The sequence below is a fragment of the Nilaparvata lugens genome, chromosome 3 (genome assembly GCF_014356525.2).
Source record: "Nilaparvata lugens isolate BPH chromosome 3, ASM1435652v1, whole genome shotgun sequence".
In the NCBI taxonomy this organism is placed as follows: Eukaryota; Metazoa; Arthropoda; class Insecta; order Hemiptera; family Delphacidae; genus Nilaparvata; species Nilaparvata lugens.
The window spans coordinates 98,033,536-98,047,896 of NC_052506.1; the positions used below are offsets into that span (position 1 = coordinate 98,033,536).

General features: G+C 38.0%; 1 protein-coding gene across 1 annotated transcript; it reads left to right on the forward strand.

The window, feature by feature from the left end:
* Positions 1–2,697: 2,697 nt before the first annotated feature.
* Positions 2,698–3,054, forward strand: LOC120350320. The gene has a single exon (XM_039422986.1). It carries the CDS (start codon positions 2,698–2,700, stop codon positions 3,052–3,054), a length of 357 nt encoding a protein of 118 aa, XP_039278920.1.
* Positions 3,055–14,361: the final 11,307 nt, after the last annotated feature.

The window sequence follows — 14,361 nt, forward strand, 5'->3', positions numbered from 1 at the left end:
TTTGGATGACGTGGATGACCTTGAGGTTAGGTTTGGATGACGTGGATGACCTTGAGGTTAGGTTTGGATGATGTGGATGACCTTGAGGTTAGGTTTGGTTGACCTGGATGACCTTGAGGTTAGGTTTGGTTGACCTAAATGACCTTGAGGTTAGGTTTGGTTGACCTAGATGACCTTGAGGTTAGGTTTAGTTGACATAGATGACCTTGAGGTTAGGTTTGGTTGACCTAGATGAACTTGAGGTTAGGTTTGGTCAACTTGGGTGACCTTGAGGTGAAGGCCGGTTCTGGGACACTTTTTTTACTACTCCGCATTGGTCACAGCCTCAATGTATCAAGGGCTGGCAACACTGTTGTGAGAGTGATGAACCTGACAGCTGCTCCCATTCAGATAGATAAACAGCAACATTTGGGGAGAGTAGATTCCCTAGAAATGGAGGATGATCAAGTGGAACCATTCCAAGTACATGCCATCAGCTCCCTAGAACACGGTGGCAAACTGCAAGAGACCCTTGTTGAAAAAACCAAACACCTACCAAGAGGAGAAGCAGAACAGATTCAGGTAGTGCTGAAAAAGTATCAACACCTATTTGGAGAGCCAGGTAGAGATGGTTGTCAGGTGAATAATCAACACCGCATCCCTACAGCTGACTCAGCACCTATAGCCAAACGACCATATCGAGTGCCCTACCATCTCCGTCCTGTCATAGAAGAGCATCTGGCAGACATGCTTGACAAAGGGATCATCTCTCCATCAACCAGCCCGTGGTCAGCACCAGTGGTGCTTGTGGAGAAGTAAACAATGGATGGCAGTGCAAAGTGGCAATTTTGCACTGACTTCCGAGCACTGAATGAGATAACAAAAGCAGATGCTTACCCACTTCCATTAATCAACGAGACCTTGGAGAATTTGGGGAGGTGCAAGTACTTCTCCACTATTGACTTACACAGCGGCTATCATCAAATTCTGATTGCACCAGAAGATCATGAGAAGACTGGGTTCACCACCGTTGGTGGACATTTCCAATATGAGAGGATGGCCTTTGGCCTAACTGGAGTGCCTGCAACATTTCAAAGAATGATGGACCAGTTGCTAGCAAAGATCAAGGGATCAGAATGTCTAGTCTACTTGGATGATGTGGTGATCTTCAGTGACACAATCGCCCAACATGCTGAAAGACTGGAGAATGACTTTGCAATTCTACAAAAAGCCAACCTGAAGGTGAACATTGAGAAGTGTCATTTTGCTCAACCAGAAGTAAACTACTTGGGACATGTGGTGAACTCTGATGGCATCAAACCTGACCCAGGGAAAATCGAGGCAGTGAAGAAATTTCCAACCCCAAAGAACGTCCGAGAGGTGCGGGGATTCCTGGGCCTTGCAGGCTACTACCGCCGGTTTGTCCCCAGCTTTGCTGAGTTAGCTAAACCACTTACTTCTCTCACCAAATCAGATGTGAAATATCATTGGGATACCAAGCAGGAAAAGGCATTTCAGCAGCTCAAGGATATAATGTGCTCAGACATAGTATTGGTATACCCAAATTTCAGCCAACCATTCTTACTAGCCACAGATGCATCTGGCACAGCTATTTGAACTGTTCTTTACCAAGTGACAGATAAGGGAGAACAACCGGTAGCCTATGCTAGCCGGCAACTGAATGCAGCTGAAAGGAATTATTCAGTGACAGAACGTGAACTACTGGCAGTGGTGTGGGCTACTCAGCAGTTTCGCTGCTATTTGTTGGGTTGGACATTCACCTTGATAACCGATCACGCAGCACTCCGCTGGATGCTTAGCTTGAAGGATCCATCAAGACTCACCCGATGGGCCTTATGACTGGCCGAATATGATTATACTGTGCTACACAAACCTGGAAAGCACCACTCAAATGCAGATGCCTCGAGTAGGAGGATCATGTTGTGATACAAGGACTGGATGATGAGTTAGTACAAACCCAGCAGCAGAATGATGACTGGTGCACAAAGTTGGTAAAGACTCAAAAGAGGACTACTGAGGATGGTATTATTTGGTGGACAAATGGCGACCCTGATAAATCTTCCTGGAGATTGGCCATACCAAGATCCCTCAGGAAGCAAGTGTTGGAGATCAACCATGATGCCCCATGGGCAGGTCACCCTGGGGTGGAACGCACATTGGCGCGAGTCAGGCAGCGATGCTATTGGCAAGGAATGGCCAATGAGGTGAAGGCTTACGTGGATAGTTGCCACTCTTGTGCCTTGCGAAAAACCCCAAACTCACTGGCAGCACCATTGGTCAAAGCCTACGAGCCAACCAGACCTATGGAAATGGTCAGCCTAGATATTGTTGGCCCATTACCCACTAGTAGTTCTGGGAATGGATACTTTCTCAGCTTCATCTACCATTTCACCAGATATGCTGAGGGTACTCCTTTGCCAAATCAGACTGCAGAAACTGTGGCTAGGGCATTCATGAGAGTCATTATCACCCGACATGGAGTACCAGATCGATTGTTGACTGACCAGGGCGAAACTCCTTATCAGAACTATTGACATCCACATGTAAGCTTCTAGGAATCAATAAACTGCGCACCACTGCATATCATCCCCAAGCAAATGGGCGCCTAGAAAGACTTCATCGAACCTTGAATGATAGTATTGCACACTTTGTGCAGAAAGATGGGACGGCTGGGACCAGTGGATCCCATATGCCCTCATGGCTTATCGAAGTGTGGCTCACGCATCAACAGGTTATTCACCACATTACATGCAACATGGTAGAGAAATGACCTTACCAGGAGAATTCCTCATCAAAAATGATCTAAAGGGGCTCCCTGTGGAAGAGCATGTAAAACAGTTGAAGCACCGATTACAAGAAGCATTTAGTGAAGCCTTCAGAAACTCCAGCAAATCTGCTGAGCGGAGACTACAGACAACTAACAAAGACAGAAAACTTAGAAATTTTCGGGAGGGAGAAATGGTCTACTTACATGACCCAGCACTAAGACCAGGAGATGCAAAGAAATGGCATCATCCTTGGGGAGGTCCCTACCAGATAAAGAAGAAAATCTAAGACGTGAACTACATGTTGAACTGGCCAGATGGTCGGCAAGTGATAGTTCACATCAATCGGATGAAGCCCTGCCTGGAGGGGAAAGCTACTGGAAGAGAGGAGGAGCAAGAAGACCAAATTCAACCAGAGGAAGAATTGACAACTTCCCCAGTACCTCAACCAGATGACTCTAATGAGGAAGATTATCCACTGCTAGTAGATTCGGATGAAGAGACAGACAATGAGGAAGATCCAAGACCACAGCCAGAGGAGATGAGGGAGAAAATATTGTTGACCCAGAAGAAGAAGAAATCTTTGATCTACCCAGCCCAGATGTACCAGTAGATGACCCAAATGATGTCACCTACAAACCAGAAGAACTAGAAGGAGAAAGGGTGACCCAACGATCACCATACCCATTGAGGAACAGAGTGCCCTCCCTAACTTAACTGCCAAAGGAACCAGCAAGCCACTTCTGAACTAAGTAGGGGGTGCTTGTTGGGGATGTGGGCAGGGAAGTGTTGGGAATATTGTAGAAGAAACCCAGACTGTAATAGCTTGATGGGACAAGAAACTGAAGATAGAAAGTAAAAAGTGAGTAAGTAACAGAAGAATAACTGAGAACCTAGGAGTAATGACAGTTTTATTTTTACAGGACAACCAACCCTATCTGATGTCCAAAGACTTAGGGGTGTGGTTTGTGCGACAGGGGAGTGTGCTGTTGACTGGAGACCATTGGCGAATAATAGTATCAATTAATGCAACCGAGATTTGTCAAGGAATAGGGGAGCTGGGAGCCCAGGTCGAGGCTGCTCAGGCTACATGGATGAAGGCAAGTGTCAGAGTACCAGAGTTAGAAGTGTATAAGGAGTTTTTGAATTGCCTGATTAATTCAGGGCTTCAACTGGAAGAGGCTGGGCAAGCCTTGAAGGACTTATTACCATCAGGACGACCACGTTGAGGCCTGATGAACCTGGGAGGAAAAGTAATGAGAATGCTGTTTGGAACAGCTGAGCAGGAGGATGTGGAGCACTTCGAGAGAACCATAGAGCATCTGAAGGGACAAACTGCAGAGATTGTCCACCTTCAGCATGAACACGTAACCGTAACCCGACAGCTGAGCCGACGAACACAGGCGAATACCGAACTGATCCGAAAACTTGTGGCAAGATTCAGCAAAGAAGCAGAAGCAATTGGTGCATGTGCAAACCAGGTGAATCAGAAAATCTCAAAAGATGACACACTTTTACGGATTACAGTAAACATCACAACTAAGTTACAGAACTTAGAGCTGGTGGTCATGACTGGGTTATTAGAATTAAGAAATTTGTTGTTAGCCATAGAAAATGTATCTAGGAATAAGTTTAGCGTAGGCTTAATCACTCCTTATGAGTTGGGGAAACTTCTTGTCAAAGTCCAAACTAGTCTGCCAAGGGGGTTAGGGCTGTTAGAGGGGCCGGACCAGTCTTATCACTACTACCGGCTAGCTCAGACTCGGGCAATCTCAGTGGATGGCATCATCAAGATCCTGGTAGACTTACCACTGACGGAAGCAGGAAGGTGATTTGAGTTGTTCCAGGCCCATTCCATCCCGGTTGCAGATCACACCAACCACCTGGCAACCCATGTGCATCTACACCAGCATCACCTCCTCATCAGTGAGGATCGGCAATGATATGCAGAACCAACACAAGAGCTGCTTGCCCAATGTTTACCTGTCGAGGTAATCATCTGCCCAGCTCAGTTGCCTGTGTTCAAGAGTCACCAGTTATCCTGTCTCAGCGTGCTGTTCCTGGAGGATTCAGCCACAGCCCTACAACTCTGCCCTAGAACTGCATTTCTGGGCCAACCCCCTGATACCTGGATCTGGGATGGACCCAGAAACGTGTGGATCTACAGCATTACCACCTCTGAGCGATTGGTGTCCCACTGCCGGCAAGGAGACAAGATCACCGTCACCCAAGTTGACATCACTGGCCTTGGTGAGGTCAAAGCAACAGCTGGCTGTACCCTCTCCACCAACCTCTATGACCTGCTACCAACTACTGGAGCTGGAGGGGATTTGGAGCTGCCCAAGCAAGTATTGACCATGGCAGCACCCCTGCCCATGGTGCTCCAACTTCCAAGGAACACTCAGGGGCCACCAGAGCTGCAGGAGCTGATGAGCGACATAAAGCAGGAGGGACCCTATTGGAGGGGAACCACAGGCCTACCCGAGACCACCCTGGACAACATCCACCAGAGATTGGCAGATTTCGACCTTGAGGCAGAGGCTGAGCACACCACCATCATCTTGCTGGCATTTGGTGGAGGCCTCTTGGCGGTCACCACCTGTGCAATCCTGCTGTACTGGAGGGGATCTCTACAGCTGCCTTGGAGAAGCCACAAGGACGTGACTACTCCAACCCCAGGACCATCATCAGCAGCAGAAGACCAACCAGCAGCAGAGTGCATTGAGATGAATCCTGTGCCAGTGATGGAGCAAGGCTCCAGTGCTTGTGAAAGTGATGGAGCAAAGCTCCCCAAGTGAAACCCACCCTCTTGTTTGAAGGGGAGGGTAATGTAATAGAGTGGAAATCATATTGAATAAAAAGTGACAGTGTTCTTAACAATGGCTGATGCCTCAGCATTTTAGCGCCTGGCCTCAGCACCGGCGCAAGACAGTGTCTCAGTCTAACTCAAGTAGAATTAGTACTCTCTTTCTCTCTCTTGACAGTGGCATGATATTTATTCTTGCGGGAAAACTTTTCCCAGGCTAGAGAAATAATAGCTCATTGCTAATAGAAAATTAAAAACTGGTGCAGTAGCCAGGAGACAGTGTTAGCAAGCGTATCCAGCCTAGATGGGTTCCACTGGACTATCCTTACAGCATAATGGTGTTATCAGTTCTTTCACTATTGATGGCGATTGGTGAGTGAAAAACTCGAACCTTTACCTATTACCGAATTCAGTTCAAAATTTTTTGTTCTCAACTACAGGCAGACTAGGGCGGGCTCCCTTTGGTTTTGTTTAACAAGTAATTTTGTGATATGAATTTTGAATAATTATTCTGATAGCTTCTAATGGAAAGAGAAAGAGAGTAAATGACCTGTGGATATTGTTATCTTGATTAGGTTATAGAACGATTTTTAAATTTTTAGTCATTAATTCGATTTTAGATTTTTCTTTGACTTTTGACAATTTAATTTCGATTTTAAATTGAATCTATATTGGAGAGTTTATGTGTTATCTGATTAGGCTATTGAACAATTTTTAATTTTTTCTTTAATCTTGATAATTTAATTTCTAATTTCATTTGAATCTTTATTGAAGAATTTATAATTTGAGTCTTTTATTGAGTAATTTAAGTTTATTTCATTTTTGATATTCAATGAAGTTAGTAGGGTAATTTTGTAGAAGCTGGGACAATTATTGATAACCTAATAGTTTTGTTCTTTTATTTCAATTAACCAATTATTAGTGAATGAGAATACTGTGTTAGCTATAGAATTTTGATATTCAATGAAGTTAGTAGAGTAATTTTGTCGATTCTGGGACAATTATTGACAACTTAAAGTTTTGTTCTTTAATTCAATTAGCCAATTATTATTGAATGAGAATACTGTGCTAGCTATAGATTTTTGATATCCATTGAGGTTAGTAGAATAGTCTTGTAGACTCTGGGACAAGTATTGACAACTAATAGAATTGTTCTTCTATTTTAATCAACCAAATCTTATGAATGAAAATATTGTGCTCGTTATAGATTTCTGATATTCATCAAGATTAGTAGTATAAATTTTGGAGTTTCAGAACCCATAGTAATTATATTCTGTTAAGATAGTTTTATTCTTGCAGTTAGTTAATAAGAGAATTTGGCAAGGCCACCCTTGTGCCCCGAAGGAGAAGGGCGTAGAATACAAGCATTTGTCGGACATCTTTGTTTTTCTGCCACACCACCCCAACCCCTAGTTTAGTTACAGATACATAAAGTCAGTATCGGAAGTCAGTATCTGGAAGGTCAGTATCTGTTGGAAAAAATGGGTTTGTGATACTTGTATGTTATTGGACAAAGCAGTAAACTTCATTCATTTTCTAACTCAGCACCGATGATAAATTGATGTAAGGTGAATAGAAGTATGTTAAACCAGGCACCTGAATACTGAGTGTAATTCATGGAAACGTATAGTTGAATCTTCATCTATACTTTTATAATGGCATAACTTGAATCAAAACTATTATTTTTCTAGAAGGCGGTGGAAAATGTTAACAAATGAATGACAACAATAATGCTCTCCCATGAAATCCCCTGATTTAGAAAAAAGGGATATATATAATATAGAAGCCACCACTAATCAATCAGCAATGAATCATTTAATGAAGCTGATTCTGATAAACAATAAGGGGTCATAACCTGTGGAGAAAATAGTTTATTTGGGAATTAAAAAGTTTTTTCAAGTGGAGAAATTTTTACCCTCTTTTAATTCTCCAGTAATTGCGAAATTCATGTATCATTTAGAAACTTTTTGAGGACATTATTCAGAACACAATATTTCCATTGAATCTATAATGATTATCAATTAATGGAATAGTTTGATTAGAAATGTAATGGATTATATGACAGCTTAATGAGAGTTGTTGAGAACTGGTAAAGAGAAATAAGTAGAGGTTCAGTATGTGAATGAACAAGTTATAGTAATGAGCATGAGTAATACGAGCATATTATCTCCTTCGATTTCCTTGAATGAAAGGTATTCTCAAGGGATAGAGAAATCTTATCTCTCATTCAAATGATATCAATAATAGGATACATTGAGCTCTTGAAGTTGCATTTTTCGGCTTGAATCAATAGATGAATTGACAGATTTCCTCATGTTTTAATGATTTAAGCAATTTTTAAATGGAAAAGAGTTATTGAAGACAAATATCATGGAACAGTCAAGATGAAGGATGGTGAATGATTTCTTAGAGCTTTCTAATTTATCATATCTCTGTGAGTTCAACATTCTTTGAAGAATACCATGCTGAAAAATGATAAAGTTCTCAAATAGCACCTCCATACAACTCTCTGAAAAAAATCTATTGATCCCTCTAATGATAGAAAAATTATGAAGGAGAATAGATGTATCTATAAAAAGTGCACTGGTGAAAAACAATAGTTTCCTGAGATGGTCTCTCTTTAATGAAAATCCCATGATACGTCCACAGCAAATTATGAGGAACCTAGCAGAATTCATTGTTTCATTGAACTCTCTTCAGTTTGATATTACATTATTGTTCTCCATTGATTTTGAAGCTAAATTGAACTCAAGAAATGAGTGACTTGACATAATCATTGTACAATGGTGAATATGTAATACATTGATTTCCATGATCGATATGCAGAGCTATTCTGTATAATTATTATTATAACTATTCAGAATATATAACATCTGAAACATAAGAGAAATCATCTCTATTTAGAGGTTTGTCAATAGAAAACCAACTTCAGATAAATGAGTAATGTCAAGAGGTTTTTAATCACCAATAGGTTTTCAATACTCTTCAATAGATAGTCAATAATTGAGAACACTCATTATGATTCAAAAAGAGGGCAAAACTCCAGTGCAATTTGAATGAGATTTGAGTCTTTCACATTTAGTATTTTTTAAATGAGAAGTACTCTCACTACAGATGAAGTTCACATATGTTAATTTCTATCATGTAACACAAGTTTGAAAATATTCTCAACCTCATATTTTCTGGTCCATAGCCTATATGTAATATAAATAAAATTCAATTTCTTGGAGATGTCTTCATTATTTTGTGAAGGATAGATTCTCCTAGTTTCAGAAAACTCTCCTGAGCTCAAATAATTTTAATCTAGGTACTTTTTACACCACTACTGTATTAAATTGAACACAATATACAGTAATTTTGTCAATAACTTCACTATAAATACTATCATAACTCAACCTCTCTATTTTTTAATGTTTTATTTGAAAAAGTGAGTAATTTTCGGTTGAATTTTGCATTTGACTGAAACAAATGTTCAATAAATGACTCATATCTATTCAAACAGTCAAACATAAAAAGGCTGATACACTATTTTTCAGATTTAATCCTTGCCTGATAATTTTGAAAGCTTCTAGAACTTCTTGATCTGACGGATTCTTCTCCTCAAGTTCGTCATAACCATCATCATCTTAGTCAGTTCAAAAAATTGAAATGTGTGACAAAAGCAAGATTTAGAAAGTCCAGTCATTCACCTGCCTGGTCTACAAATGACAAGTTCTTGAAATCTAATTTAGAGTAACTTGCATTCAATTTCTGACATGTCTTTCAACTTCTATTGACTGTCCACCACCCATCTTCTTCCTACCTGAATTGCCATTATTTTCAGTCTATTGACCTTTCTGCTGAAACTAAACAATTCCTTGAAAATGATTGTCTGCTTCCTATACACACTACATTTTGTATGTTGAAGTCAAGAGAAAACTTTGTTGTTGAGAGCTCCAAAATTTGTTAAATAGAGGTAAATAAGCAGCCAAAACTCAAAAATGTGATGGGACCAGGTAAAAATTCATTGTGTAGATGATTTCATCGAGTGGAGGTTCATTATAGAGAGGTTCAACTGTATTCTCAACCTCATATTTTTTGGTCTATAGCCTACATGTAATATAAATAAAATGCAATTTCTCAGAGATTTTTTCAATTTCCTTTGTGGAGGGTAGATTCTTGTAATTTCAAAAAACTCTCCTGAGCTCAAATAATTTTATGCTATTCAGACAATACAATCTAAATTGAGAATTCTATCAAATTAAAGGCTCTCAATCTGACTTGAAATATAGACAATTGTACCTCTCACAAGTTCAATTATTGTTTTATACATTATATCAATCAGCTTTGGTATCCAAGCCAGTTTTAATAATTCTTATTGATTACTAAATAATAATCACTGAGAGTTCACTTGAAATGTTAACATGGTAGAAATTTCGTCAATTCTATGTATCAAACATCAATCTGCAATAATCATTTTTTAAGTGATGAGAAATATTACTACTGATTATTATTATTAATATTATTACCACTACTACAAGTAAATGGATTATATAATTGAAGAATTACCAGCATAAATTCAAGCACAATATGATATACACTTTTATTTAGAAAAATATCTATTGATGTTGTACAAACATTATTGGAAATTTTGAAATCCAAACTAATTGGACTAATTGTTGAAGAAAGTCTACATTTTGACAGAAATATTGAATGATATTTTGTTACAACTGTTTTATTGAAAAAAGTAGATGACAATCATTCACAACAAGAAATTTTTGAAACTACAACAAATGCATCATTGTATAGTTTTTCGTCTGTGTTAGTTAATGTTGTTGAGCATTTAGCCGAGTTGGAAGATCAGTTCATCACAGGTGTCGAAAAGATTGAATTGACACTTGACAAATTTATAAGATATGGTAGTGGATGGAATGTTGTTAGAATTATTTCCCTTGATTTTAATATTATTCATTATAATCCTTTAACTGGCGGTAATAGCACATATATTGAAACACCTGCTTTCATAAAAGTGGAGAAAGCGATTAAAAATTTACAAAACAAAAATGATAGCATATGTTTCCTATGGAGTGTACTCAGTTATTTTCATTTTAGACGTAGCAGTATGACTGTTGATTATCTTGGAAAATTCAGGAACACACAAAATTTGATTGGTATAAAGTTTCCTTTCCTAGTGCATGACATTTAACAATTTTAATTACAAAATATTAACATATCTAACAATGATTCTGGTAAGAAAAAGTTTCTCCTGTACCATTGTTCAATTTATAGACAATGCAGACACAAAATTAATCTTTTACTTTTCGTATCAAATGATACAACACCAAAAAAATGGCACTATGTTCTGATAAACACGCATCAGGGGTAGAATGGTTTGTCATGACTACTGAGCCACAACTTGTCATCACATAATGGAAAAGTATTTATTTTTGTCCATTTTGATTTGATAGATCCACGACTAATATACAAGCAAATTGTGATGGGAAAGCAAATTTAGACAAGCACATGGATTCGTGCTCAACATTTGCTATACAAAGAAACAATACTGCCTGAACAGGGTGAAATTTTGAAGTTTAGCAATTATTCGTACACTTTGGGAAATAAATACATTGCATTTGCCAATTTTGAAAATTTTATTGTACCAACAAATGATAATAATGATGATGATAATGATGATGATGATGTGGATGGTGATATAAGAAATAGATTCACAAGGAAAACAAGAAAACACATTGCTTGCAATTACTCATTTATTATTTTAGATGAATTAGGTGGAATATTTCATGGTCCATGTGTCTATGGAGCAACAAGTGTTGGCAAGAAAATTATTGAAAAATTTCTAGATGAAATCATAGGTCGAAACTGTTCTTTTGATATGCAAAATGAAGTGCTGATGATTGGACTAAATGAACAATAATTATTGGATTTCAACAATACTGAAAACTGTGTTCTGTGCAACAATGAATTTAAAGTCAATGATATTCGATGCAGACATCATTCACATATGACTGGGATGTATCTCAGTACAATGAGATGTAATTTAAATGAAGTTTTGTGATTTAAATTCAAAAGCACCAAAACTCTTAAACTGTTTTTCCCATAATTTTTGTGGATATGACAGTCATTTCATTGTGAAGGCATTAGCAGGATGACACGAGAAAATTCATTGTATTGCAAAAAAAATTTCTCACAATTATAGTAGATCAGGTAAGATTTCTTGATAGCTATCAATTTTTGAGCTCAAGTCTACACTCTCTTGTTGCCAATCTTGCGAGTGATAGAGAAAACATTGGAACAAATTTCAAAGTAATGTGTGGCATATTCAACAAAAAGAAACAACAACAGCTTTTATTACACAAGTGTGTGTACCCCTATGAATATATAACAGATGCAGACAAATTTGAAGAACAACAACTGCCACCGATTTAGGCATTCTACAGTAGACTTAATAACACAGCATCATAAGTAAGCGATTACAAGCATGCACAAGAAGTATGGCAAGATTTTGACATTCAAACATTAGGCAATTATCATGATCTCTGCCTTCTCACAGGCTGTTTATTGCTGGCAGATACTTTTCAAAATTTTAGGAATGTTTTTTTTTTTATTTGTAAGCTTGATGTATCTCACTTTGCTTTGTTACCAGATTTTTCATCAATGCAATGTTATTTTTGATAAAGAACACTTGGAATTAATCAGCAATGCTGATATAAACCTGCTTATAGAAACTGGTTTACGTGGCAGGTTGTCAGTCATTCCCCACCATCACACTGTCACAAACAATAAATTTATGGGCTGTTATTATAACCCGGCTATTGAAACTAGTTTTTTGTTGTATCTTGATTGTACAAGCTCATACACTCATTCAATGTTTGCATGTAAACACCTGCAATAAAATCTTAGATTTTCATCACAAGATGATATTACAGCTCGAGGTGATTTTACAAGTATTGATGATGAAGCAGAAATTGGCTATATAATTGAAGCAGATCTGTCATATCCTGTTAGTTTACATGATTTACATAATGACTTTCAACTTGCACTGTTGAAAGATCAGCTGGTCAGTCTTTTCTTGACAGCATAGTTTGGATTCTGATCAGGTACAAGAGTTGTTTCTGGAAAGAATCTTAAGTGGTAGGAGACCAAATGATGCAGGAGAAAAAAGAAAGAATTATGACTGGGAAGTATATGACTAGTAGTAGTTGAATTTTGTGAGTTTTGGCTCCAGTAGTAGTAATATGGTGGTTCTGATTTAAAAATTCCAAATATCCGAGTGTTCAAATTTTTGAATGTTGGGAATTTTTGGGGAATCGGGAATGGTTGGGCGAAGGGCTATGGTGGGGGACAAAATAGCTGACTGGGTGGATGAGAGTTTTGGTAAAGGGGGTGGAGGGGGAACAACCTCCATTTTGAACATGCCCTCTTACATTCCTATTGATTTGGGGGCCACGCCCCTCGGCACCAATTGGCCTTGTGCAGAACTCTCAAATATACACTACCACTACAGTATAAAGAGTTTGACACATGGGATGAAGACTTATGGTCGGATAATCTGGATCATGATATACCAGGTTCTACTGTACCATAATGAAAAAAATCATGGCATAAGTGGATATCCCATGGTATAGGTCCTCTATGTTCCAAATTTCAAGCCAGTGTTTTGTCAACTCAAGCCAACTACTGTTAACTCCTGTCTATTAATTATCACTGTAGTTATGTCCTCGTGAGAATGTGAGAATGGTACAGTAATGATTGATTGATTAGAAATTACCCAAAGATAGTTCACAGTAAGATGGCTTTATACTTACTATTATATACCATTATACTAAATATACTAAATAGTATATAAGATAGTCATAGTATATTCTATTCCTGCTCTTGAGGATTACCAGCATCACATTGCTCCACAGAATAGAAATACCCCACACAGCACACTGATGTTTATAAAACGTTTAATAAACGTTACCTCTTAAACATATGAAACATTTAGACAATGTTGTATGTTGTTGACCATCACGTTTTCTAAATGTTTATTCAACCTTTAGTTTTGTACTGACCTTTATGTTTAATAAACATTTATTTAAATGTTGTATTCAACATTTCAATAAACGTTATATCAACGTTTTGATAAACATTATGGTTGACTTTCAATGAACGTTATATCAACGTTTTGATAAACATTATGGTCAACTTTCAATAAACGTTATATCAATGTTTTGATAAACATTATGGTCAACTTTCAATAAACGTTATATCAATGTTTTGATGAACATTATAGTCAACATTTCAATAAACGTTATATCAACGTTTTGATAAACATTATAATCAACCATTGGTTGAGCATTTGATTCTTTGGAGGTAGTACATATTGTCAAAATCCAGCCCACGTTGAAGCGTTATGTGTCATAATCCTGCTCCATGGGGGGACACAAAAATATATAATTATTGATTTTGAGTCATGAGATAATAGACCAAGATTATTACTTTTCAAACAGGAGTACGATTTCTTAGTATTGAAGGACTCACCTTTTGTTGGTATATATTGTAGCCTATTTCGCTCCATGGAGGGGCATAAATATACAATAAAAAGAAAATTTATAATTGAAAAGATTGGATAAAAGAAGATAATTGAACAGTTACGGTATTTGAGGTTATAATTTAGCAGTATGTAGTTGTAGGTTAGGTTGACTAACCTTCGTTCGACCGGGAAATTGGTATCATTGAATTCAGAGTGTCTAAGTAGAATGACTGGTGTATAGATGAAACAGATTGAAAAAATCAATTTGCTCAATA